At 41.6% G+C, this 26,519-nt stretch overlaps 1 protein-coding gene across 14 annotated transcripts in view; it reads right to left on the minus strand.

Moving 5' to 3' along the window:
• FRMD4A (FERM domain containing 4A) overlaps positions 1-26,519 on the minus strand; it is an 845,860-nt gene that overhangs the window by 205,678 nt on the left and 613,663 nt on the right. For all 14 annotated transcript variants that reach the window (XR_014072374.1, XM_081553514.1, XM_081553513.1 and 11 more), the window contains one exon: positions 17,327-17,392. Coding sequence is in view for 13 of the 14 variants with exons in the window: in XM_081553514.1 (XP_081409640.1) it covers positions 17,327-17,392 (66 nt within the window). In the remaining variant the exon portion in view is untranslated. The remainder of the gene's footprint in view (positions 1-17,326; positions 17,393-26,519) is intronic.

A 26,519-nucleotide genomic window follows, 5' to 3' on the forward strand; every position in this document is an offset into this window, starting at 1 on the left:
CTTCCTTATCCATTCGTCTGCTGATGGACATCTAGGTTGCTTCCATGTCCTGGCTATTATAAACAGTGCTGCGATGAACATTGGGGTACACGTGTCTCTTTCAATTCTGGTTTCCTCGGTGTGTATGCCCAGCAATGGGATTGCTGGGTCATATGGCATTTCTATTCCCAGTTTTTTAAGGAATCTCCACACTGTTCTGCATAGTGGCTGTACTAGTTTGCATTCCCACCAACAGTTTAAGGGGGTTCCCTTTTCTCCACACCCTCTCCAGCGTTTATTGCTTGTAGACTTTTGGATAGCAGCCATTCTGACTGGTGTGAAATGATACCTCATTGTGGTTTTGATTTGCATTTCTCTAATAATGAGTGATGTTGAGCATCTTTTCATGTGTTTGTTAGCCATCTGTATGTCTTCTTTGGAGAAATGTCTGTTTAGTTCTTTGGCCCATTTTTTGATTGGGTCGTTTATTTTTCTGGAATTCAGCTGCAGAAGTTGCTTGTATATTTTTGAGATTAATTGTTTGTCTGTTGCTTCAAACCCACAGCAAACATTATCCTCAATGGTGAAAAATTGAAAGCATTTCCCCTAAAGTCAGGAACAAGGCAAGGATGCCCACTTTCACCACTACTATTCAACATAGTTTTGGAAGTTTTGGCCACAGCAATCAGAGCAGAAAAAGAAATAAAAGGAATACAGATAGGAAAAGAAGAAGTAAAACTCTCACTGTTTGCAGATGACATGATCCTCTACATAGAAAACCCTAAAGACTCTACTAGAAAATTACTAGAGCTAATCAATGAATATAGTAAAGTTGCAGGATATAAAATTAACACACAGAAATCCCTTGCATTCCTATACTCCAATAATGAGAAAACAGAAAGAGAAATTAAGGAAACAATACCATTCACCATTGCAACAAAAAGAATAAAATACTTAGGAATATATCTACCTAAAGAAACAAAAGACTTATATATAGAAAACTATAAAACACTGATGAAAGAAATCAAAGAGGACACAAACAGATGGAGAAATATACCATGTTCATGGATTGGAAGAATTAATATAGTGAAAATGAGTATACTACCCAAAGCAATCTATAGATTCAATGCAATCCCTATCAAGCTACCAATGGTATTTTTCACAGAACTAGAACAAATCATCTCACAATTTGTATGGAAATATAAGAAACCTCGAATAGCCAAAGCAATCTTGAGGAAGAAGAATGGAACTGGAGGAATCAACCTGCCTGACTTCAGGCTCTACTACAAAGCCACAGTCATCAAGACAGTATGGTACTGGCACAAAGATAGAAATATAGATCAATGGAACAAAATAGAAAGCCCAGAGATAAACCCATGCACCTATGGACACCTTATCTTCGACAAAGGAGGCAAGAATATACAATGGAGAAAAGACAATCTCTTTAACAAGTGGTGCTGGGAAAACTGGTCAACCACTTGTAAAAGAATGAAACTAGAACACTTCCTAACACCATACACAAAAATAAACTCAAAATGGATTAAAGATCTAAACGTAAGACCAGAAACTATAAAACTTCTAGAGGAAAACATAGGCAAAACACTCTCCGACATAAATCACAGCAGGATCCTCCATGACCCACCTCCCAGAATATTGGAAATAAAAGCAAAAATAAACAAATGGGACCTAATTAAAATTAAAAGCTTTTGCACAACAAAGGAAACTATAAGCAAGGTGAAAAGACAGCCTTCAGAATGGGAGAAAATAATAGCAAACGAAGGACTTTGTTTTTTATCCATTCTATACATAATAGTCCACACAGCATAGAGATTATCATCAACAATACTGTACTCTAAACTTCAAAGTTGCTAAGAGACTAATGGTACTCATATTGCAATATATAAATATATCAAATCAACACACTGTATAACTTAAACAATGTTATATGTTCATTATACTTCAATAAAAAATGAAGAAAAGTCATGTCTCTGCAGTGAAACCCCAATAAAACCCTGGACAGTGATGCTCAATGGAGCTTCCTGGTAGGCAAACACACAGTTGCCCTGAGAGAGTGATGCGTCCTGATTCCACCAGGAGGGGTCAAGGAAATTTGGCATTTGGGACCCTCTAGACCTTGTCCTATGTGTCTCTTCACTGGCAGGTTCTGATTTGTATCCCTTACAGTAAAATCCTATAATCCTAAGTATCATGCTTTCCTGAATTTCATGAGTCATCCCGGTGAATTCCTGAACCTCAGAGGGTGATGGGAAACCCCAAATTTACAGCCAGCTGGTCAGAAGTGCGGGGTGATTGGGGACCCCCAAGCTTGTGGCTGGTCTCTGAAGGGCGGATGGTCTTGTTGGGGACGAGTGGAGTCTGCACTAACTCCCAGGGGCTGGGGCCAGAATCACATTTCGGGTTTGCAGCCTCTTTCCCCCATCCGATTCCCCCAGCGTGACACTGCCGCCTTGTGAATGTCACAACCAGAGGCTTTGTCAGTCATAGATGGGCTATTATTATGCAGCTGAACACTTGAAGACAGAGGTGTTTGGGGGCTAAAGAATGACCAAGCTCAAGGTTGGTCGGATTTTAGGAATTAAAATGATTATCCCCAGAATAATTTCATGAGCTTGTGCCCTCTCCTATGTTCCCCCTCCTCTCTCCCTCTCTTTAAAGTATATCTAGTCCCCATGCTTTGAGTCACTGAAAAATAATCTGGTCGTCCCCTTTGCCACAAGTAAATGAGGACAGAAGTGCTAACTTGAAGACTCGAGAAGTTCTTATTTTGAAAGCAATTTGTTCATCTATTCATCTGTTCCATATCGTGGCATCAATTTTTGGATGAAAGCAGCCACCATAGGACCCCCGACTAGAGGGTGCTTGGTTTCATTATTTCTAATTCTCACCACAATCCTGCAAGGTAGTTATTACAATTCCCATGTTAGCAACAAGAAAGCTGAGGTTCATACAAATAAATGTTTTCTAAGCCCACACACCACCCACAGGAGAGGAGGGTCAGGATTTTGACTTTATCCAAAGTACGAACTTTGTCCAAAGTATGAACTTTATCACATTACTGGCTGCTGAGCCCTGATCCGTTTTTCCATGGGTCAGTGGTGAAACAAGGAAAATAAGATTAATGTACATAAACATTTTATAAAGCAAAAGGTATCCTACACTTAAAGGACTGCTCTTTATTCTCCTTGTCTATCCTTTTTGGTATGTTTTTCTTTTTTATTACATAAATGAAGGTTAATGCAGTCAGCAACATTTTTTAATATTCTTACTTGACAAAAAAAAAATCCAGCCCTACTTTTCTTTTTTCTTTACATTTTATGATTCCTTAAATCCCAAAGTCTGCGAACCACTGCATCACACTGACCCTAACTGTGAGCCCCAGAGGGAAACTCTGGAAAGGCATACAGGCCTGCACTCTCCTCCACGTTAGATTCTTACTGTCTTAATATGCAGTGTGCCTGGGAGCGTGCAGGCTCCCATGGCGGGCTGTGTAGAACCAGATTCTGGCTCCAACACCGGGTTCCACCCCGAGGGTCTCTGGTTCAGCACATCCCAGGTGGAGCCCGAGAATCTGCATTTCCAACGTGATGCTCAAGATTTCCAAGTGATGCTGACACTGCCAATCTCAGACCACACTTTGAGAAGCCCTGGCTTATGCCCACCACATCATTTCCATTCACCTTGTCAGGGACTAGCTCAGATCTGTGAGTACGAACCAAGAGAGTGTGGGGTGGGGAGGGAAGTAGGGGACAGACAAGGTTTGTCCTTCGTGATAAAAGAGTTACAAGAGGAGAAACTCCCTTCCTTCTTTGAACCATGGCTGCGTGAAGATGCGCTACTTGGAGTTGCTGCAGCCAACACGTGACCAGTGGAGCCCAGGAGCCTGAGAACTTCCGGAGAAGTAACTGCATTTAATCTGGAGCTCAAAGTGAAGCTGAACAGAAAGATGATTGTTTTCGCGCTTATGAATACAATCTGGTGAGAGCACAGCTGTTGAACTCAGGGTCACAGGGCAGTGCTACTCCCTAAAATATAGTGAGTGTGTGTGTGTGTGCGTGTGTATTTGACAAAGCCAACTGAATGCTGGGGGCATCTCAGTATCATAGCATTCATTAGTTTATGTATCATTTTATTCACCTCTGAAAGGCAAGTGAGAAGGCAGTTATCTGGTCATACCTCTCTGATTCTGTTATAGATATACTATTAAATGAAATGGAGAACTGGAGTCATTTGGAGGATTAGTACAATCCAACACACCTTTATATGAATCCACTGATATTCTCTCTGCTGTTTTAAAAATCACTGAGTCTATTACAAGAGTAAGGAAGGCTAATCAATAATTTTTATAATACTGACATCTAGCTAGCTTTAACTTAGCAATGCATCCATCAACAGTTTAAAATGTAAGATTCACTGTACTTAGATCGCGAGTTTGAGATTGCCATGTACACACAAATATATTTAAAACACATAACCAAACAACAAAGACCTACTGTGTAGCACAGGGAACTCTGCTCAATACTGTGTAACCACCTAAATGGGAAAATAATATGAAAAAGAATAGATACATGTATATGTATAACTGAGTCACTTTACACCTGAAGCTAACACAATATTGTTAATCAACTATATTATGATATAAAATAAAAATTTTTAAAAAGGAATCACTGTATTCATCTAAGCCACTGTCAAAGGAAGTCACGTGAGATTTTAAAATCCTCTTCCCCTCAAGGAAAAAGTTGTGACCAGTTTTGAACTGGCAGTTAGGCGCTTCTGGAGCCAGGCAATTCTCCTGGGAATGATCTCAGATGGCTGGTATTCCAGCAGCCCTGGTCAGGCACACGTTCTTCTGAGCCTGGCAGAGTAGCAAAGAATGCAACTGAATGCCCAAAAATGTCCATCCTGCTCTGGGCTACAAAATCTGGCTAGCGCACCACATCCCCTGGAAAGGATACAGCCCTTAGTGGGAAATAACAGTTAATTCGAGAACTTGTGAGAACTTGAGACCATGAGTAATGAGCTGGGAAACCAATCACTAACTTGTTTACGAGGAATCATGCTTGCCTTCAGTTCTTACCCTCCCACATTTCACAGTCAATATGATCCATTTGTATAAAATTAGGCTTCAAGATTATTTCAGTGTAAAGTATTATAGACAGGGTCATTTATAAGAGACTGGTTGCAACCATCAAAATCTTTTTTTTCCCCTTATTTTATTCCCCAGAGTGACAAGCACTTAGCAGGCTTTGACATAGTTGGAAGTTACAACTGCATTCACTCATCTAGATGGTTATCAGTACTTGGCATGAATACATTTCCACTTACATCCTGTCTGTCCTCTGTGTGCGTGTGTGTGTGTGTGTTCAGTCGCTTGGTCGTGTCTGACTCTTTGCAGCCCCACAGACTCTAGCCAGGCTTCTCTGTCCACGGAATTTTTCCAGGCAAGAATATTGGAGTGGGTTACCATTTCCTACTCCAGGGGATCTTCCAGACCCAGGGATCAAAAACACATCTTTGATTCAGACACATATTGGACACAAAATATGGACACAAAGACCCAGACACAACTCCTGTGTCTCCTGCAATGGCAGTCAGATTCTTTACCACTAACACCACCTGGGAAGCCCCCCTGTCCTCTACGACCTTGTCATATGAGTTGTATATGACACTGGGAGGATTAGAAGTGATAACCACCGTTCATAAAAGGCTCGGGGGACCATGTGTCAGGAAGCCTAAAAGGTTAAGCAATTAAGACATTTTTGACCGACACTCAACTCCATCCCTTGTCAAGTGAGCTTGCACTGCACTCTAGAAATACTCCATAAAGCCTTGTACAGAGTCACAAGGAAGACCAAATTACTAGGAATAATTACACCACAAATTATGTAGCATTTCCCCAGAGGCCAAGGTAGTTAACAATTCCATTTTACAAAGAGGTAGCAAAGGAGGAGGTTTGCCCAGGTTACTATAGCTACTAAGTGGCCCAGTTTGGGCATCGGATGGCCTGAGATGTGTGGAGAAGTCTTCTGAGCATGTTACACATTCTAATTCATTGAATCCTAATCATAGCTCCATGAGGCAAGTTCTAAAATTAATGTATAGGTAAAATTACAGCAGGAAGATTGGAGGCAGTTTTGATTCCTGGGTTAAGGAAAGGAAACTGAAGCTTAAAGAGGCTGGACAATTGGCCAAGGTGATGGAGCCACTAAGCATCAGGCTGGTAACTCCAGGACCTTGACTGATTTAAATTCTGGCCAGGTTTTGAAGCCAGGCCATCTGGCCCTTGAATCTGTGCTGTCAGTGTATCGGTGACAAGCTGCTCTTCCCCAGAGCCATACATCCTAATTTTGAATCAGGTATCTACTCTTTCCCTGCTGTGCCACCCTGAATAAGTTACTTAACTGCTCTATGCTGAAATTTCCTCATCTGAAAAATGGGAAGAATAATGGAGTTAATTATCATCTGATGATTCAGCACATATGGAACACTTAGAACAGTTTGGCACAGAAAGAAGTGCTCAGTTAGCTACACTGATGATGAATCACTAAGCCATAAAATTTCCCAAAGCATTAAAAATTGGCTTTGGGAATTAAAGCTCGAATCGTATTGAACTGTTTGGGAATGTGTTCATTTGCATAAAGTAAAAGATACTTATATTTTCTATCAGCTGGTTTCTATCTAGTGATTTCTAAACCCTGAGGGCTCTGCTGAGATCCCTCAGGTGAATCCCTGTCAGGGGTAAGGGACAAGCCAGAGGGGTTCAAACTTTCTCCATTTACATGACACGTAGACTATAGTATAGTGTAAACAGAAATTTTAAAATCAAAGTATTTTAAAATCAAAGCTGATCTACAGTATTATATTAGGTTCAGGTGTATAACATAGTGATTCGATATTTTTATAGAATGGCTGCCATCAAAAATGCAACAAATAACAACTGCTGGCAAGGATGTGGAGAAAGGCAACCACTAGTACCACCGTTGGAGGGAATGTAAGTTGGTGCATTCACTGTGCAAAACAGTAGAGTCCTCAAAAACCTAAAACCAGAGCTACCATGTGATCCAGCAGCTCCTTGCCTGGGCATATATCTGAAGAAGATGAAAATACTGATTTGAAACAATATATGCACTCTAATATTCAGCGCAGCATCATTTACAATTGCTAAGATAATGGAAGCAACTTAAGTGGGCATCAACAGATGAATGGGTAAAGAAGTTGTGATACACACACACACACACTCACACACACACACAATGGAATATTACATAGCCATAAAAAGAATGAAAATGTTGTCATTTGCAACAACATGGATGGATCCACACAGTATTATATGTCGTGCAGTAAGTCAGAGAAAGGCAAATACTGTAGGTTTTCACTTATATGTGAAACCTAAAAGATAAAGCAAATGAAACATAAATTTTATATATATAAAATTTAGGAAACAAAAACACTGTGCAACTTGCTATATTATAGTCCTCAGAGACAAACCTGCAATATCTCAGCAGTCCGCTGGTACCCAGCAGGTGGCCTGATGTATGAGATGGGAGCTTTGGCAAGATCTGGAAATCTTCTGTGTTGCTTTGATAACTAAATTGTCGGTTCTTTGCTGGGCAAGTGAGCAAACTGGACAGCAGAGAGATTCAACGGCTCTGGGGCAGGGCCGCAGGGGTGCGAGAGACAGGGAAGAGCACAGAGCAGCCGAGAGTTCCCCAGACCTCTGATCCCTTCTCCACCTCCTCTTCCCCCTTCTCCCTCCCTCCCCACCATCTCTGGGCAGGATGGGACAAGTTGCAGCAGAGGCTGCCAGAACACACAGCTCTGCCTCCCCAAATCCTCCTGCACCCCCGCCTTATAATGGAGAATGGGGTGCCCTTGGTATAACTGCACAGAGAAAAGGGTGCTGTTACAGCCAGTGGAGAACACAGCCCATTGCAGAAGTAAGAATACCCCAGATGTGCAAAAAGTCACCCAGCCCACCTCTAGACATGACCTTCTGCTGCAAAGGGAGGCACACTGACATATCTGCAGCACAGGAAAAGATGAATAATAGAGCTTTACCAAATGAGCAAGCGCAATTCATGTCGAGCAATGTGCCAAACATTAATGTGAGTTGTGGGTAACAAACAGAAACACCCAGATTTGTTAACACCCAGGTTCCCGTGAAGCCATCCTTTCCAGATGGCCAGCTCTCTCTCCATCTCCACACTCTCCTGGGGTGAGGGTGCACACATGTGTGTGTGTTTTCTGTGTATCTTTCCCCTTGTGACACAATTATTCACATTTTGCTGACCTACATTGGGTGTTAAGCTCGTTTCTGCCCTTCACCTTTCTCACCTCTCTTGGGCAGAAAGGCTACACCAGAGAGCCCACAGTCCCCACCTGTCTCCCAAGGCTCCTTTCTGCCAACACTGATTTGGGTTATCTTGGAGAATTTGTGGGAACGATTTTGTAAAAGGATCAACAAAACAAATAACTCAGCAGTAGCACACACACACACAAAATAAAGCCACAAAAATCAACATTCTAGAGGGTCATTTCTGGGAGGTAAGGTATCTCACTGACTTCCTCTCCTGAAATTCCCTTTCTTGCCCTCCACACAGTTTGAACCCCAAAAAACTGTCTTTTCAGTAGGACGTACTTGGCCAATACTGGCCATTTCAAAGTATTCCAAGTGATGTTTGGAAACCAATGCTTAAAAACTGGTTAAAATTAACATCAAGGGAGAATGGCATACAGAAATGGAGGGTTGAGGTGGAAGGAGGGTAAGGTGGGGAAGGAAGCAAAGGGGATGTTGCTAAGTAACCAGAGCCTGGACCTCAGCCGCCTGGAACCTGGTCTCTCCTCCTTGCCCTAAGCTGGCTGCTCCCGGAGTTGTATGTGCCTGTATGCTGGGGTGTATTTAGTGGGTGTGGCCCCTGGATGACTGCATAACCTGCTGAATCCTGACACTCCTCTATCACAGCCCCACAGGTAGACTGGGGTTCGCTTTGGTTATCAAGCAGAGCAGAGCTCCCCAACTTTTCCATAAAGGCCCTCTATGCAAAAGGGAGGATGTACAGGTCCCTTCCTCCTCTCGCCAGAGGTGGAAACTCCTGAGCTGCTTGTGGCCCCCAGGGGTATACTTTAAGAACTATTTCTTATTCCTCCAAGCCACTAATTTTGATTCCACGTAGAGTGACCATTACATATCATTATGTCCTCTGTCTGTGATCTATACCTTAACATCTAGTTGCTTCACGACGTGCCTTTAAGATGTTAAATATTATCAGCCACCCCCAGGGGCTGGGAAGACATCTGTTTGGCTCATTTGGGGGCATGCCCAGCTTTGCAGCCAGAAGCTTAATAAATGGTGATGGCCATCACAGTGACTCTGAGGTCAGCCCACAGCACTGCTGCCTGACCCCCCTGGCTCTTGTTTTATGAGGTGGCCTGGGGGCCTGGGAGGTCCAGACAGAAGGTCCAGAACACTCAGGGCCCTCGGTCTGCTCCCAGCTCTGCAAAGGGCTTCCCACCCCTGGCTGAGACTGTACCTCCTGGTGACTTCAGTCCAGACAGGAGCAGATGGCCAGCCGGCTCTTGCTTCAGTGGATGGGCCAGCTAGCAAAGCAGACCACCCTTCTCGACTGAGAAGACACGGATTCAACTCTGTGTATTTTTTTTCTCGGCAAAGTGCATTTTGGGGAAATTCCTGGCTTCCTTGGTAGAAAATAATCCTTTGCATTTTTATAGAAGAACATGATAAACCATGGAAGTAGCTAAGGATGGGGGTGAGGGTGAATATGAATGTGTGTGCACACAGAGGAAACTCGCGCTTGTTCATTTATTCCATGCAACACTATTAGAGTTCCAGATTTCTGAAAAAGTCATGTACATGTTGCATTTTTTAAGCCCATTATAGGTAAGAATATTACTTTTTCTTCAATGCTGCTTTATTCAGAGGCTATACAAACTTACTTTATCTTTAAGCCGGTATCACTAGCATCTTTGTCAGGCAAAGGAAAGTGATGAGAAGCCAAGAATTATTGAATCTGCTGCTAAGTTTCTCTCATACCTGATACCCTCAGGCTTAGACAAGATGTTGAAACTCTTTATCATGTGTCAAATCTGTATAACTTGACTTTATCGAATAGAAACTGAGTTCAAAGAAACAAAACAACCCCAGGCAGCCCATCTTCAGTTCTCGATCTGAGATGAGGTTTGTTTTTTTAAACTTTTATTCATTTATTTGTAGCTGTGCTGGGTCTTTGATGGTGCATGAGATTTTCTTAGTTGAGGCAAGCAGGGGCTACTATCTAGTTGTGGTACACAGGCTTCTCATCACAGTGGTTTCTCTTGTGAAAGACAGGCTCTAGGGTGCATGGGCTTCCACAGCTGTGGCACGTGGTCTCCATAGTTGCAGCTCCCAGGCTCGAGAGCACAGGCTCCCTAGCTATGGCACACGAGCTTAGCTGCTCCGCAGCATGTGGAATCATCCCAGACCAGGGATCGAACCTGTGTCTCCTGCATTGGCAGGCAGATTCTTTACCACTGAGCATCATCAGGGAAGCCCTGAGAGGAGGTTTTAAGTCTTTAATCCTAGCCATTTATGAAGCTGGTGTTGGGGCCAACATGGCAGCCACATATCACACGAACCATCTCACAAGCCTGATATTGATTGCATATATTTCTTACTTGTGCAATGAAAGAGAATAGGCTGAAATGTCAGAGGAGCAGTGTTCCAGCTGCGTATACTACTCTGTGACCTTGAGCAAGTTAATCACACTGTCTGAGTTTCTGTTTCGCCAGAGTTAGCATCTTATTTACATGGTTAATGTGAAGATTAAATAAGATATGCTCCAGAGAAACTCTGTAAAGTGCCATCATTATTACAGAGGTCGTTCAATACGAAATTTGGATGACCTTAAACAAGTCTATTAGGTTTATAATTTTTCTCTTGCTTAAATGATCTACTCTTTATCCTTCAGAGATAGCTGTCCAACAGAAATATGGAAGCCTAATAGGAAATTTTCATGTTTTTTAGTTAGCCACATGAAACAAGGAACAAGAAATAGGTGAGATTAATTTTAATTATGTATTCTCTTTCATCTCACATAGACCAATATTATTTCAACATGGAATCACTGATATAAAAATCATTAATTAGATACTTTACTTAAAAAAAAATGAAGTCTTCAGAATCTGGTGCATGTTTTACAGTCACAGTCCACCTTAATTGGGACTGGCCACATGTCAAGGGCTCCAACTGTACCACACAGTGTAGCTTTAAATCTCTCCTGATGTTTCTATCCCACTGATTTTATCAGGATTAGGGACACTATGTAATACACAAGAATAGTCCATCTACTATCTTTAATTCTCTTGAAAACACAGTGACTTGTTTAAGTTTGCTCCATTTCTCAAAGTCACAGGACACTTTGTTTCTCTATTTTAACGGAAGTAAATAGTTATAAATATGCTGCCAATGGCCACTTAGAGATGGGGTCAGAGAAGAGAGAGACAGTAATCTTAGGATTCGCCCCATATCACTGGGCAGTTCCCTCTGTGGCAGGGGATGGAGAAGACTCTGGTGTGCTCTCTCATCAAAGGGAGGAAATTCTGCCATGAGCATAATACCCACTCATCCAAAGAACCAGGAAAGACCTTGACACGAGGCATCTCTGTAAGTAGAAGGTTTTTCTCTCATTGGCTTGTCTTCCTGGAAGACAAGCTCTCACACGGTATCATAAGCCTCAAGAGACACTACTAAGGAAGGACCACACCTCATCCATTCCAATCTAGTGAAAATCTACTGTGTTAAGAAACCCAAGAGAAAGAGCCCGGAATCTTCCCATTAACAGCTTCCAGTCCTCCACCCACTGACCCTCACTGTCAGGAAATTCCTGTCTTATTGAAATGATTCTCACTAAGGGTAAAGCTCCTTTCTCTTTCTTTGCTTCCAAAATGTTCCCTTAAATACACATTCAGATCAGAAAAAAGTGAAGAAAGTCATTTTAAAGGAATAACTATATGAAGGCCAGATGCGAGAAGTTCAGTTTAATACAAAACAAGCATGGCACCCTCCTGCCTGGTTATAGAAATATCAAGAGGTTGGTTGAGAAAAGTCCATGATGGTGGCCTCTTGTATTTTTATGCAGGCTTTTTCAAGTACGTTTCTAAAAGGTGGAAACAATTTGGTGCAATGGAGAAAATGCCATTGACTCTGTTGAATGCGAGTGTGTTGTGGCTGGACAAAGTTCACACAGTGATGACCAAGGCTGAAGGGCTGACTTGCTACTAAATCACAGCTTTGTGTCACAGTATGGTTCCAGCTGTCTGTAAGTGCAATTCAGTGACTTAGGGCATCACATGGTCATGTCATGGGTGTCAGGAACCTGCTTGTGGATTGAGGGATGAGCCTTCTGAATATTAATATCCCTGTATGTGAATTCTTGACCTCTGTTCTTTCCCCTGTACATGTAATGTGGGATTTACTCAACACCATCAGGAACTTGGAAGTGCAGATTCCACTTGGCAATCTCAAAAGGGCTTTGTAATAAGCCTTCAATGTGGGGATTATGGCCATAATGCTTCCATCACAGTGGCCAGGTCTGCACAGGTGCAGTTGTCTGATTACCAGCATCCTTCCAATACAAAGCAATTCTGGTTACATGTTGATTCTCTGTTAGCCCAGTGTTCTACCACTTGTGCTGTTGGAAACTGTGCTGCTTCTGAAGGTCTGTGGTCTAGCCTTGGATGAGTCTCTTACCCTAATCTTTAGTGGCTGAAAAGCTGCGCCTCCCATGTCTGTTGCTATTATCAATGCCCTTCATTCATTCATCCTTGTGTGTAAACCTGTTTTCATCTTTGTGAGAGATGACCATTTCCTTCAAACTTGCCTCTCCATCTTATAACCCCTGTGAGGTCAGTGTAAGAAACATCCACCCTTCCCCACCAGATCAAAAGATTAGGAAGGGTACTGCTCAGTCTACAGCTTATTACAAATATTCTGGAACTGTTCTTAACGGCAAAAACTTTAGCATTTAATATGCATAATACTGGTGACTAAGCAACTTACAAGGTTCTCAGTCTATGAAGCTGTTACAAAAAGGGTTCCAAGTCAAAATATTTTATGCTGTTAAAAACTTAGAAATGGGTCCCAGTGAATTCGAGAATAGGGAATACCCTAGAGCTTCTGTCAAGAGTACAATCCTGGGCTACAGTAGTTTGTAGGATACAAAGAAAAGTCATATATTTCAGTTGGTTTTTGTCCAACCTTGTTTCTCCAAGTTCTGTTGAAACTCATATTGTAATAATATATGAGAGTTTAGAATCATTTCTTCCTCATTTTTTTTTTCCTGAGGCAAGGAATACAATTTTATTTGGAAAGCAGGCTGACCAAGAATATAGCAGACTAATGTCTCAAAACAACCATCTTCTTCTTCTTCATATTTCTAAAATTAATTTTATTGGAGTATAGATTTATACCATTATGTATGTTAGTTTCTGCTGTACAGCAAAGTGAAATCAGTTATACATATACATATATCCATTCTTTTTAAGATTCTTTTCCCATATAGGTCACTGAAAGTGAAAGTGTTGCTGCTCAGTTGTGTCTGACTCTTTGTGACCCAATGGATTGTAGCCTGCCAAACACCTCTGTCCATGGAATTCTCCTCTCAAGAATACTGGAGTGGTTTGCCATTCCTTTTTCCAGGGGATCTTCCCAGCTCACGTTTGAACCTGGGTCTCCTGCATCACAGGCAGAGTTTTTACCATCTAAGTCATTAAGGAAGCCCGATATAGATCATTACAGAGTATTCATTCAGTAGAGTTTCCTGTGCTATACAGTAGATCCTTATTAGCTATCCATTTTATATGTAGCAGTTTGTATATATCAATCCCAATCTCCCAATTTATCCCTTCCCCCCTTGGCAACCAGAAGTTTGTTTTCCACATCTGTGACTATATTTCTGTTTTGTAGATAAGTTCATTGGTAACATTTTTTTTTTTAGATTCCACATACAAGTGATATTATATATTTGTCTTTCTCTGACTTACTACTCAGTATGACAGTCTCCGTCCATGTCACTGCAAATGACATCATTTTCTTCTTTTTTATGGCTGAGTAACATTCCTTTGTATATGTGTACAACATCTTTATCCATTCATTTGTCGATAGACATTAAGGTTGCTTCCTATTTTTTTTTTTTTTTTTGGTGCTAAACTCAAAGCAATTGGTTCTACGGTCCTTTGGGGGAGGTACTTCCAGAGTATCTTAGGATTTGCCCATTCTTTCATTCACAAGGATTTATTTAGTGACCTATGTGCCAGGCCCTGGGCTGGGTGCTGGGGCTACATAGTGATCATGACACAGACCCAGCCCTCACACTGTTGATGGCTCTGGGAAATGCCAAGTCAACAGGCCATGGCAGTGAGTTGTGATGAGTTGTGACAGTAAGAGGGAAACCTCAGGGGCAAGGGTGAAAGTTAATGTCACTGAGCAGGACTGTCAGCCAGGGGTCTTCCCAGGACAGACACCCTCCCTCCACCATGTCCTCTGCCTGCCTCTTATTTATAGAAGAACTTTAGCCTTCTCGAAGTTCCAGAAAGTAAATTTAATCACAGAAGTGAGAAAATACAGAAACAAAGGAAATAAGCAAGACAAAATAATAATAGCTCAGCCATTAAACAATGTCAAGGACCTAAGGACCACAGATAATATTCTGAGCCATAGCCTTCGAGTTGCTCTGTAGATACTAACCCACCCCCTCACCAGGTGGAAGAAGTTAACTCTATGCTGACCACAAACACCAAGAACCCAGACTGGCTGGAACCAGAAAGCTGATGATGCTGACTTCCAATTACCTCACTACAAACCAATCAGAAGAAAGTCCATACGTTGATCACAACCTCACCATGTGTTTAAAAGCCATTCCCTGAAAGCCCTTGGGGTGTTCAGGCCTTTCAAGCATTAGCTGCCTGGACTTCTATCTTGGTGAGTGAAAGTCACTCAGTCATGTCCAACTCTTTGCGACCCTATAGATTATACAGTCCATGGAATTCTCCAGGCCAGAATACTGGAGTGGGTAGCCTTTCCCTTCTATAGGCTATCTTCTCAACCCAGGGATTGAAGCCAGGTCTCCTGCATTGCAGGTGGATTCTTTACCAGCTGAGCCACAGGAAAGCTCTTAGTACCTGCAATAAATGCCGAACTTCCCTTCACCACAATCTGGTTTCAGCAACCAGCTTTACTGTGTGTGGGTGAGCAGACCCAAGTTTGGTTGGGTAACGGTAAGACCCAGACCTTGGGGGACAAGGAAAGTCTTAGAGGGAAAAGTGTCTTCGAATCTGGGAACTGAAAGCTTAACAGAAACCATCCAGGGACAGAGGTGAGGGCATGGGAAGGAGTGTTCCAGGAAGAGGGAATAGCATTTGAAGCATGTTCTGAAAAGGGATGGGAAGAGTATGAACTTCTCTTATTTGGTCCAATTCAACATTTTCTTGATGGTAAATGGTTGAAAACGCCGTTTCCAAAACTGCTGCACATCAGTAATTGCATCTCTTTTCAGTGACTTGAGACTACTTCAGATGCCCCCAACCGTAATTCCCCAGAGCAAATTGGCCAACCAATTGTCATTTCACTGCCACTGAGGTGTAATTTCCTGTTTAAGAGGGTAACTGCTTTCTAAGCCTCTAAGAGCTGATATTAAAAAGCATCTAAAACACACCAGACCACTCAACTCTCAGCATCTCAAGTTGACTCTTAACCATTTAAAGTTCCAACTGCTTTATTAGTTTGTGATGCTGCTAACTGAAGAGATCTTGCTCACTTTATAGTCTCATCCACTGCCCCACCCTCCAATCCAAGCCAAAGTTTCACCACTTAATAAGCCTGTGGTCCTCCGAATCTAGTCTAACAAGGACGTAATCCAAAACACTAGAACAGTACAAGAGTAGATAAATTAATCACAGCATTTAGTAGTAATAGTAAAAATTTAATAGTGGCAAAATTGGAAAGAAACCTTCAACGGACCTAAATGAGTAAGTGACTCAATACTAACAGAATATCCATTTCTGGAATTTATGCAGCTATTCACAAAGATGACAATTTGCAGTAACTTAGAAAAGGCTAATGAAAGACAACACTAAGTGAAAAAAGAAAATACAGAGAATTAGTCACACATGATTGCAACTATGTAAGAAATATAAATATGAAAAGTGCTGGAAAGAAATCTACCAAAATGAGAACAGGAATTGAACTGTTATTTGTGGTTTTGAGCTTCTTCCCACGGTTTCTCTCTTTCCTACACTGCATTTGTAACACCTTTAAAACTGAAATCTTATTAAAAGTAGTCCCTCTTTAAGTTAGCAGTTTGAACATTTTCAAATCCCAGCAGCACGTACACGGGAACATGAGATCCGAGTGCCTCTATGTAAATCTCCCCACGGGAGCATTGTTTTCCCTTGTGAATGAGCACGTGGGGATTGTTTCAACCCACTGATGAACTTCAGCATCTCCAAGGCAAATATGATGGAGGTTAAGGAGCACTGCCCTAAGAATATGATAGACACTGGAGAATATTAAGCAAATATGGTTAGAAAAGTTGGAGGTGAACAACAGATTTGGAATTAAGTTCTTTAAATCACGCTTGGAAACTTCACCATCTTTAGCGCTCTGAGTAAAACAATGACACATATTTTTTGAAGCTGAACAAAACCAGGGTCCATGATTCTAATGCCTGCTCTAACTTCTCTGCCATGGATAAGTTCTTAGTTTGGGAATAAATGATTTCCTGTGTGTCAACTAACATATAGACGGTCAACAGTGACGGCAATGATGACCTCTGGGAGGGAGCTGGGGTTACTCAGCCTTTAGAGAGAAGACAGAGCCAGCAGATTGCTCTTCTTTCTTCACACCTATGAAGGCTTAACTTGAAAATAATGAACTGTTTTCTGTAACTTGAGCACAGAAGATGACAAAATCAGTCTTACTTGTAGCAAGAGTTGTCTAGGTTATACTATAGTTAATTCCTTCCATTCAGACAGATTAGCTAATGGAAGTTGTGGAATTTCCTTTTCTAGAGATTTGTAACAATAGGTTTGATCTATTATTATCTGGCCTTGAATGCCTTAGGAGTCCTGTACAAAGAAGCAGAAGGAACAAAAGCACGCACGCATGCACACACACACACACACACACACACACACCACGGTATGCCCCAACCTTCTCTCAGAGATTTTAATAGAGATTTTAAAATGATTTATTTTCTCACCCACGCTTCAGCTGAATCAGTATCTGAACTGCATCAGTCGCAGAAAAAACTTAGAAAGTTGGCCAAGAGTCATTTACCTGAACTAGGAGTTCCAGCTTCCGGTCATCAAGAAGATGTACTTGACATCGACGGCCCTCCGTCATCTAAGAAGAAAGACAAATGATGGTCACCAAGAGTCTAGTGGCCTTTCACAGGGTTAGAGGATCCCCATGCTGGATGCCAGCAGGCACATTCCTCTGGGCAAAATCTCCCCTGGGAGCTGGAGACTGTAAGGCCAAGAAATGGCAGGACTGGTTCATTCATTCATTCAAAAATATTTATTGAGCATTGTCTATGTGCTAGGCACTATTTTGGGAGCTGGCGCATAGTGACACACAAGACTAGGTCCCTGTCCTCATGGAGGTTACATTCTTATGGGGGAGATGTAAAATAAATGCAAATTCATATATAACATAATATCAGGTGGTAATAGTTCTTTATTCTTGAGTCATTCTTCAATAATTTTATCACTGTGCATTAGGGTCACAGTTCAGTATCTGGTCTCTGCCACCTCCAACTAGTTCCCCTATTTGATCACAGGGAGCAAATGACCACCCCACTGGCAACTGAACTTGATTTCTGTGTTAATCATCTCCTCTCCTCATGTATGACTCTAGTCCCTACAGAGCTATCACTTATGTTACAGGAACCTTGGAGATAAAAGTTCACAGTGGAACTTGACCTCTGAACTTGACCTCTGACCCTTGTGCCTTTCACCAAAAACATATCTGTATAATAGAAAGAGCACCTTGGCAGGCACCAGGAGACCAAGTCAAGTCTTCACCCTGCTGGTTATTGGCTGCAGGACTTTGAACAAGCCTCTGTTCATCTCTGCACCCCAATCTCAGGTATTAAAACGAGTGGGTGGGCCCACTGGGGGCAATGGTAAATGTTTAACAACCAGTTTTCTGGAAGGAAAAAGCTTTCAGAATGCTTCCAAATTTGTAGCATTTCTGGAGCCCTCGCATCATCCTCAAAGGAAATCCTCTGAAGACCAAGCTTTCTGGGAGATGTTAGACAGCCACCACTCTAACCAAAAGACTTTTGCTGTTCCAAGAAGCTTCACCATGTCTGATTTCAAGCAACTGTCAGGACAACACGCAGAGTGTTTCTAACAGACAGAGACAAAACACACCACCTCCAGGTAGAATGATGCTGGGGGAGGGCAGGGAAGCTCCGTGCCTCTCCCCCATAACTTCCCTATGCATTTCTTCTATCAGGCTGTTCCTGGGCTTCATCCTTTTACAATAAACCAGTGGGGCTTTCCAGGTGGCTCAGTGGTAAAGAATCTCAGTGGTAAGAACAACAACAATAAACCAGTAATCTAGTAAGTAGAAACAAAACAAGAAAAGCCTAATACATACCACTTCAAGAATGGAGATGCTAGCAAAGGCCGGTAAAATAATTAGGACATGTTAAATTGATTTATTTAGTTATTATAGCATGTATTAACTTTGTTTTAACATAATTTATTTAACTGTAACTTTATATAATTTAGTGTTAATAATGGCTATGTTTTACAACTGGAGCACAGAATTCCTGAAAAGATAACAACTATGCTCACAAGTGAATATGAACCACCCCAACACAGCTGCCTGGACCAGAAGACTCCAAGATTCTTTCCAGTCTTTGGCTTTACATATGACTGTAGCCCCCACTGAAGCCACCTTCTCTTCCCCCAGCTATCAGCCATGTCATGCAGACCCAAAGGAAGGATGAACATGGACTGATTCTGCCCTTGCATCACTTCATGGGCATCACAGTATGTTCTCAGGAGCGCTTTCTCCAGGAAACATGGAGAAGACAGCCTCTTCTCTCCTTGCCCAACCCGGCTCCTTCCCTGGCATGTGCAAAGCTGTTGTCTATTCCTACAATAGAATTCTTTTTCCTTCCTCCAAAGAAGCCAACCAAGTCACAGTATTATTCATGCTTCCATCAAGTCATATTATCACTCATAGTTATTCATAAGAATATGATTCAGCCATAAGAAAGGAAATCTAGCCATTTATGACAACGTGGATGGAGTTGTAGAGCATTATGCTAAGTAAAATAAGTCAGACAGAAAAAAATACTGTATGATCTCACTTATATGTGAATCTAAAATGAACCAATGAAACCAAAAAGCAATGAACTCCAAGATACTGAGAACATGTTGGTGGCTGCCAGAAACAGGAGAATGGGGGTGGAGGGGGAGTGAAAATTGGGTGAAGGTGGTCAAAAAGTACAAGCTTCCAGTTAAAATAAATAAGACTTGGGTATGTACTGTACAGTCTGTTGACTATAATGAATAATACAATATTGTATATTTGAGAGTTGCTAAGACAGCAAATATCAAAAGTTCTCATCACAAGAAAAAAATTTTGTAACTTATATAGATGTTAACTAGACTTATTCCGGTGATCACTTAACAATATATACAGATATGAAATTATGCTGCATCCCTGAATATAATCTTATAAGCCAACTATATCTCAATTTTTTAAAAAGGAAAACTTTTACAAAGTGAATAAAAAACTTGGCTGGAAAAAAAATCCATCAGCTTCATTTCAATCATTGCCCAATCTAAGTTCAAAGAAAGCTACTATAATTTTAAGTTATGCTTAAATATATGCTGCCATACCAAAATGTATAAATGATTCTTTTAACAAAAAAGAGCACCCAAAATGTTCATGTTTCAATAGGGCAGCTGACAGCAACTGCACAGGCATTTTGGATAACATTTTAGATATTCAGCAATTCAGTTCTTATTAGGATGAACTCAAGGTCAACAGAGAGGGAGTTCTAGGGAGGCGAGTGCTACAACCATCTTGAATATTATTTTGGAATTCCTTTAAAAACATTTATTAATATTAGTGGTTTGAGAAAATTTTCTGAAGGGTGAGGACAACATTTTTTAATTTTTAAATTTATTTTAATTGGCAGATAATTGCTTCACAATGTTGTATTGGTTTCTGCCATACAACAGCGTGAATCAGTCATAAGTATACATATATCTCCTCTCTCTGGATCCTCTCTCCCACCCCTGCCATCCCATCCCATCCCTCTAGGCTGTCACAGAGCACCAGGTTGAGCTCCTTGTATTATACAGCAACTTCAAAGCTAAGGACAATTTTAAGGAATTTTAAGAAATTCTGTTTGTCCTTTCCATATATAAAACACAAAGTTTTGAACTTCTTTTTATGGTAAACGGTTAAGGGTATAAACATGTTCTTGAGTTAACTTACTCACATTCTATTAAGTTGTATAAAAACAAAGGAAAATCGGTATCCAAGAGACATTACTATATCAAATGAAGTTCTACTCACAGCCATAAAGAAGAGGTAGCCTTATCATTTTTCTCAAAATATTTCCAAACTTGCGAAGTGTTACATGACTCTGAGTTCATACCCATATCTAAAGTCTGAGACTCTCATACCTGAGTCTCATTTTCATCTGCAACATACAATTCCATTCCCTGCATCTCATCTTATCTGCTCAGACATTTAAAGAAGTAGCTGTACATTCAGATGTTAAGATCTACCCAAGGATCTTCCAACTTCATTCTTCCCTTAAACAAAAATCTTACTACTAAATCTTGGGGATTTACAAGCATACTCCCTATTCTAATAGGGAATTTGGTTCCCTGGTGGCTCAGACGGTAAAGCATCTGCCTGCAATGTGGGAGACCTGGGTTCGATCCCTGGGTCAGGAAGATCCCCTGGAGAAGGAAATGGCAACCCACTCCAGTATTCTTGCTTGGAAAATTCCATGGGTGGAGGAGCCTGGTGGGCTACAGTCCATGGAGCTGCAAAGAGTTGGACATGACTGAGCGACTTCACTTTCCCTTTTGGAAGGCAAACTGCCCCTGAGAAAAATCTGCACAGAGAAGTGAGTCTAAACAGAAACTCAGCTTTGAATCATCATGTTTTTGAAAGCACAACTTTCTTTTGACAGCACAGCTGTGGCTCTTTTTTTCCTCAAAAAGGAGACCTGTTTGTTGTTCCACATGGATGGAAAATAGGAGCATCCTGCTTTCATCATCAGCTGAGAAAAGGTTTGTCATCCTGGGTGTGTACATAGAGAGAGTGGCTGGACATCTGTAGTTTTGTCTGGCTTCCCAGGCACAGTGAAGTTTTCTTCTGAATACTAACAATTGCAAACTAATACTGCTTTCCTTGTTCTCATTTTCAGCTGCTCGGGCACAACTGGAGGGCTGGCATCACCCTCAAAGGAAATCCTTTCGGAGAACAAGGCTTCTTGCAGATGTCAGCTGGCTACCTCTCCAGCCATGAATCGACTTGTTACAGAACAATTCTATACCAAACAGATGCCTGCCAAGTGCACTGTGATGCCAAAGGATACACAGAATAGTGTTATTTTGGAAATAAGGTGTCCGCTCCATTTATCCAACTTTGCTGTTAAGACACAGTGAATCATGAAAACTACGCACAAACATGGAAATGCATGTATGATACAAGCTTAAGTGAACACAGCAGAATATGAAATGTGTACTATAAAGGTAGCCAATAAAATTGTAGGAATTAAGAGGCAAAAATCAAATAATTGATGTGCTGGGGGAGTAGGGTTATGGGTGGACCTCCACCCCCACCCAAATATGACCTCACATCTTTTTTTCTTTTTCATTTAAAAAATGTAAAAAAGAAACTTTATCTGGAAAAATGAAGGACTCTGCTTGAGGTCAGCTACAGGAAATGGAGCTTGAGAGGGTTCCTTCTCAGCAAATTCATTTTAGATTGCCTGTGAGATATTAAAATTAATTTTTAATTAGAGTTTGGTTAATTTACAATGTTGTATTAGTTTCTGATGTACAGCAAAGCAAATCAGCCATACATACATCTACCCTCTTCTAGACTCCACTCCCATACAGCTCATTACAGAGCACCGAATGGAGTTCCCTGTGCTGTACAGTAGGTCTTTACTAGTTATCTATTTTACATATAATAGTGTGTAGACGTGAATCCCAATCTCCCAATTTATCTCTTCCCACCCCTTGGTAACCATAAGTTTGTTTTTTCTACATCTGTGACTCAATTTCTGTTTTGTAAATAAGTTCATTTGTACCAATTTTCTATGATTTTTAACATACCAAGTCACACTAATTAATGTACAAATGAGAATTACAATGGTCACAGACATTAGAACTCTTAAGACTGAAGGTCTCCCACGTTCTTTCCCTGCAGGAGGGAACCTGACTGTGACCAGAAGAGGTTCAAGGAACACAGAATGTGAAGTGGGGGACTAGAAGTATCTGTGTTTGAGGGCCTCCATCCACCAGAGCCTGACATATTCCTGATGGCAGAGGGGGTCTGTCCCAATATGACAGAGGGGTCTCCTCTGCAGGGTGTTACTGAAAAGCAACTACCTAAGCAGCGACGACAAACTCCCCCAAAGGGTGATTTTGAAGAGCTTTACATGAAGAGGTACCAGGTACTGAGTTCATCATGTGAAAACATGTTTCGTTAGGAATATTTTCTCTTCAAATTCAAAATGAAGTAAACCCAGATTCAATATTCTTCTCATTATCACCTTTTCCTCTGCCTAACAGCCCCCTCTCTCCCTCTCTGAGTCATTTCTTGGATGTCCGCTCTGCCCTATTCTTGTCACTTTTCAAGTAATGTATATGCTATACACGCTACAAAGAAATAACCCTAGTCCCGCTGTTAATAATATTTTCATAGAAAACTAATGATATTGTGCCAATGATGGTAGGGTAACAGATCCTGAATTCAGAAAAACATACGCTTTTAAAAAATTAAAATAAATTAACACATGTTACCATGATATTTCCTGAGATTAATTTATACAGGAACTGTTATCACTAAGACACTGGGGGCTGGGGAGAGTGTAGGGAGGGGGAGGAGAGCCAGGTTCACAGTTACCACATGACTACTCATTCTGTGCCTAGTAAGTTACCACGTTGCAATTCATACTCATTCTAGAGATAATACTTTATGGGGCAATAAAATAAGAAATATTAAAGATTCATTGGAATTGCATGAAACAAAGAATTAACATTTTCAAAGCACACTTTACTTAGGAAAACTATCAGTACTCCTCCAAACACCCTGAAATCTTATCCTTTAAAACGTTATCATCAGAACTTCCTTAGCAGTCCAGTGGTTAATGCTTCACCTTCCAATGCAAGGGGTGTGGGTTCGATATCTGGTTGGGGAACTAAGATCCCACATGCCACAGGGTCAAAAAACCAAAACATAAATCAGACGCAATACTGTAACAAATTCAATAAAGAATGGGGCATCCTGAGGATGCCGAAAGCATGACAGCAGCACCTCACAATCTGCCCTCTGACCCAGGCCCCTCTGTGGCTCAGAAGGAAATTCCAGATTCATGACGATAAGTTCCCAGGGCAACTCATTGTTGGAGCATCTGCTCTTTGGGTCACCTCAGTGTGTCACATCCCTTCAGTTTCCTGTGCAGACAAATGAAGACCGGGGACTCACCTAAGTACCAGAAAGTCACAGGATCCCAGAATCTCCAGAATCATGAAGCTGTCATACCCAAGAGACAAATAAACACAGCACATCCACAGTGGCCTCAAGAAAGTCAACACCACAGTAAATAAATTCACAGAAAGGATTTTAAACAAATTAAAAGTTGTTTAAAATATTCATCGTTGGGACTTCCTTGGCGGTTCAGTGGTTAAGAATTCACCTGCCAATGCAGGGGACATGGGTTTGATCCGTGGTCCAGGAAGATCACCTACTATGAGGCAACTAAGCCCGTGGGCCACAAGAGAAGCCACCGCAATAAGAACCCCACACACCGCAACTCTGCAACTAGAGTCCCTGTTCTCTGCAACTAGAGGAAGCCCACACGCAGCAACAAAGACTAAGCACAGCCAGAAATAAATAAATTATTAATTTTTTAAAAAGTTGTTAAAAAATATTCATCCATCTGCTACCCACATCTAACCTGTGCCATGGAAATACCAGATATAATAAGCTATTGTAATATTATATTTATAATATAGTAAAAGTGCATGAGGAGCCTCTGCCCATAACCTTTAAGAAAAAGTGAAAGGTATATAGTCCTTTTTATTATAATTTTTCCTTCTGTCTGATTTATCTCAAGGTTACCATTTTTGTCTTTAAGTGACATCATATTAAAATCAAGAAGCTAATGGAAAGAAAGGAGATACCAGGTAGTAGATAGCAGAAGCCTGATTCAGGGAGAATAACCTTGTCCTGACTTTGCTCCATGACTTCTGGCAAATTATTTCACCTCTGTCTTTACTATGAGTCTCCGAGGTACACACCTGTGTGTGTCCTTGAGGTTCTTGGCTGCTGAATACAGTCGGAACTGATAAAACCCAGGTGAAAATGATTAAATGTGTGTCTTTATTAGAAACAAATTCACATGGCAATGCAATGTAATAAGAACGGAAACAACCTAGCATTCTTCAAAGCTTGACCCGCTGCAAGTGTGCATTTGATGAGGTCATGAGTGTAGTGAGTGGTTCACTGGAGGATCTTTGGAAAGCAAATTGTGGTGGTGGTGATGCTGCTGTCTGGGTCTCTCCTCCTCCACCAAAAGGAAACTGGGTTTTCTCTGGTAACGCAGGAAGAGAAGTAATGGTGTTGTGGAGCACTAAGGGCTGGGGACAACAGAGAGCTGACGTGGCCCAGTGTGTCATAGGGAAGAAGAAATCTGACTCCATATTGGATCTCTTTCTTTTTATTTAACCCTTGTATTCTATTGCTTGAAAGAATGCTGCCTACAGTCTGAAATATACAGGACATCCCATTCTCAAGGCTCTGACCTTTAAAGGTATAACTTTTCTATTCATATAGAGATAAAAAGTTGCAAAATAGAGAAGAACATTTATCTTGTTGGAGGTTTATAGGAACACTGTGACCAGAACTATGGTGACAGCTGCAAGACCAAAGGATTCCAACACCAGGAAGTTGGCAACAACCAACCACACCCCATCTCCTTCAGTATAAAAGCAGCCTGAATTCTAATTAAAGCAAGCTGGTTCTTTTTGACACGAGTCCACCATCTCTTTGATCTGCTGGCTTTCTGAATAAAGGCTGTTCGTTGCTCCAACAACTCATCTCTTGATTTATTAGACTGTCATGCAGCGAACAGTACAAGCTCCGACTTGGTAACAAGTGGACAATTTTAGTCCCCAGTTCTACCACCCTGCAGACCACTGCTGTGTGTGATCAAGCCACGACTCCTCCTGGACCATCACTTCAATTCTCTCCAGATGGGGCTGCAGGTGAGAGGGTCAAAAAATTCATAATCAGTCTTGGGGCATAAAGTTGAGATAATGAGGGATAGACTTAGAAAGTCAAAGGAGAGGACAGCCAGTCCACTGAAGGGCTCATGTGATCCCAGTGAGGAAGAGCTCCCAGCCAGAGCTCTGTTGTGAGATGTAGGGAAGGAGGGGACATTTTTTTCTCTTCCAACAAGACACTGCAATCTGAGGACAAGCTATAGACATGGAGGTCGGACAGGTGTGTCTCAGATCCACAAGATCAAGGCCCAAGAGGGGCACTTCAGTCCAGGGTCAGAGTGTGACAATCAGACTCTCCTGTCTGAGAGCCAACTACAGAGTCAGGATGAAAAGGACACTGGGAAAGCCGCACGCATGGGCCCTGGTTATGCACCACAGACAGACACCCGCTAAGTGAAAGAAAGTGAAAATAAAAGTCGTTCAGTTGTGTCCCACTCTTTGCGACACCATGGACTATACTGTCCGTGGAATTCTCCAAGCCAGAATACTGGAGTGAGTGGCTGTTCCCTTCCCCAGGGGATCTTCCAACCAAAGGTTCGAAACCAGGTCTCCCGCATTGCAGGTGGATTCTTTACCAGCTGAGCCACCAGGGAAGCCCAGACACCCTCTAAGTGACCACGGAATAGTGAAGATACTATGATTTGGTTCACAGACGTGAACGGAAGTGCAGGTGAGGCGTCTGGTTCCTGGAAGGCAGTAGTGCTTTCTGAATTACATTCCAACCAGCTGGACACTGGAATAATAGTGACCTGGTCATCACCCTTGGCTCTCGCTGCTGCCAGAGCATATTCCGAAGACAATGACTTTCTTGACAAACATTTTGAGTACATTAGCAAGATCTCAATCTGCTAGTCTATCCAAAATACACCTATTAACACATACTCACCTCATTCACAGCACACCTACAGGCAAGCTTTTGCTTTCTACCCAAAAAAAGTTGTTTCCACACAACTTTGGTTCTGCAAGCAGAA

The sequence above is a fragment of the Giraffa tippelskirchi genome, chromosome 13, assembly GCF_054371585.1.
Source record: "Giraffa tippelskirchi isolate mGirTip1 chromosome 13, T2T-mGirTip1v1.2.pri, whole genome shotgun sequence".
In the NCBI taxonomy this organism is placed as follows: Eukaryota; Metazoa; Chordata; class Mammalia; order Artiodactyla; family Giraffidae; genus Giraffa; species Giraffa tippelskirchi.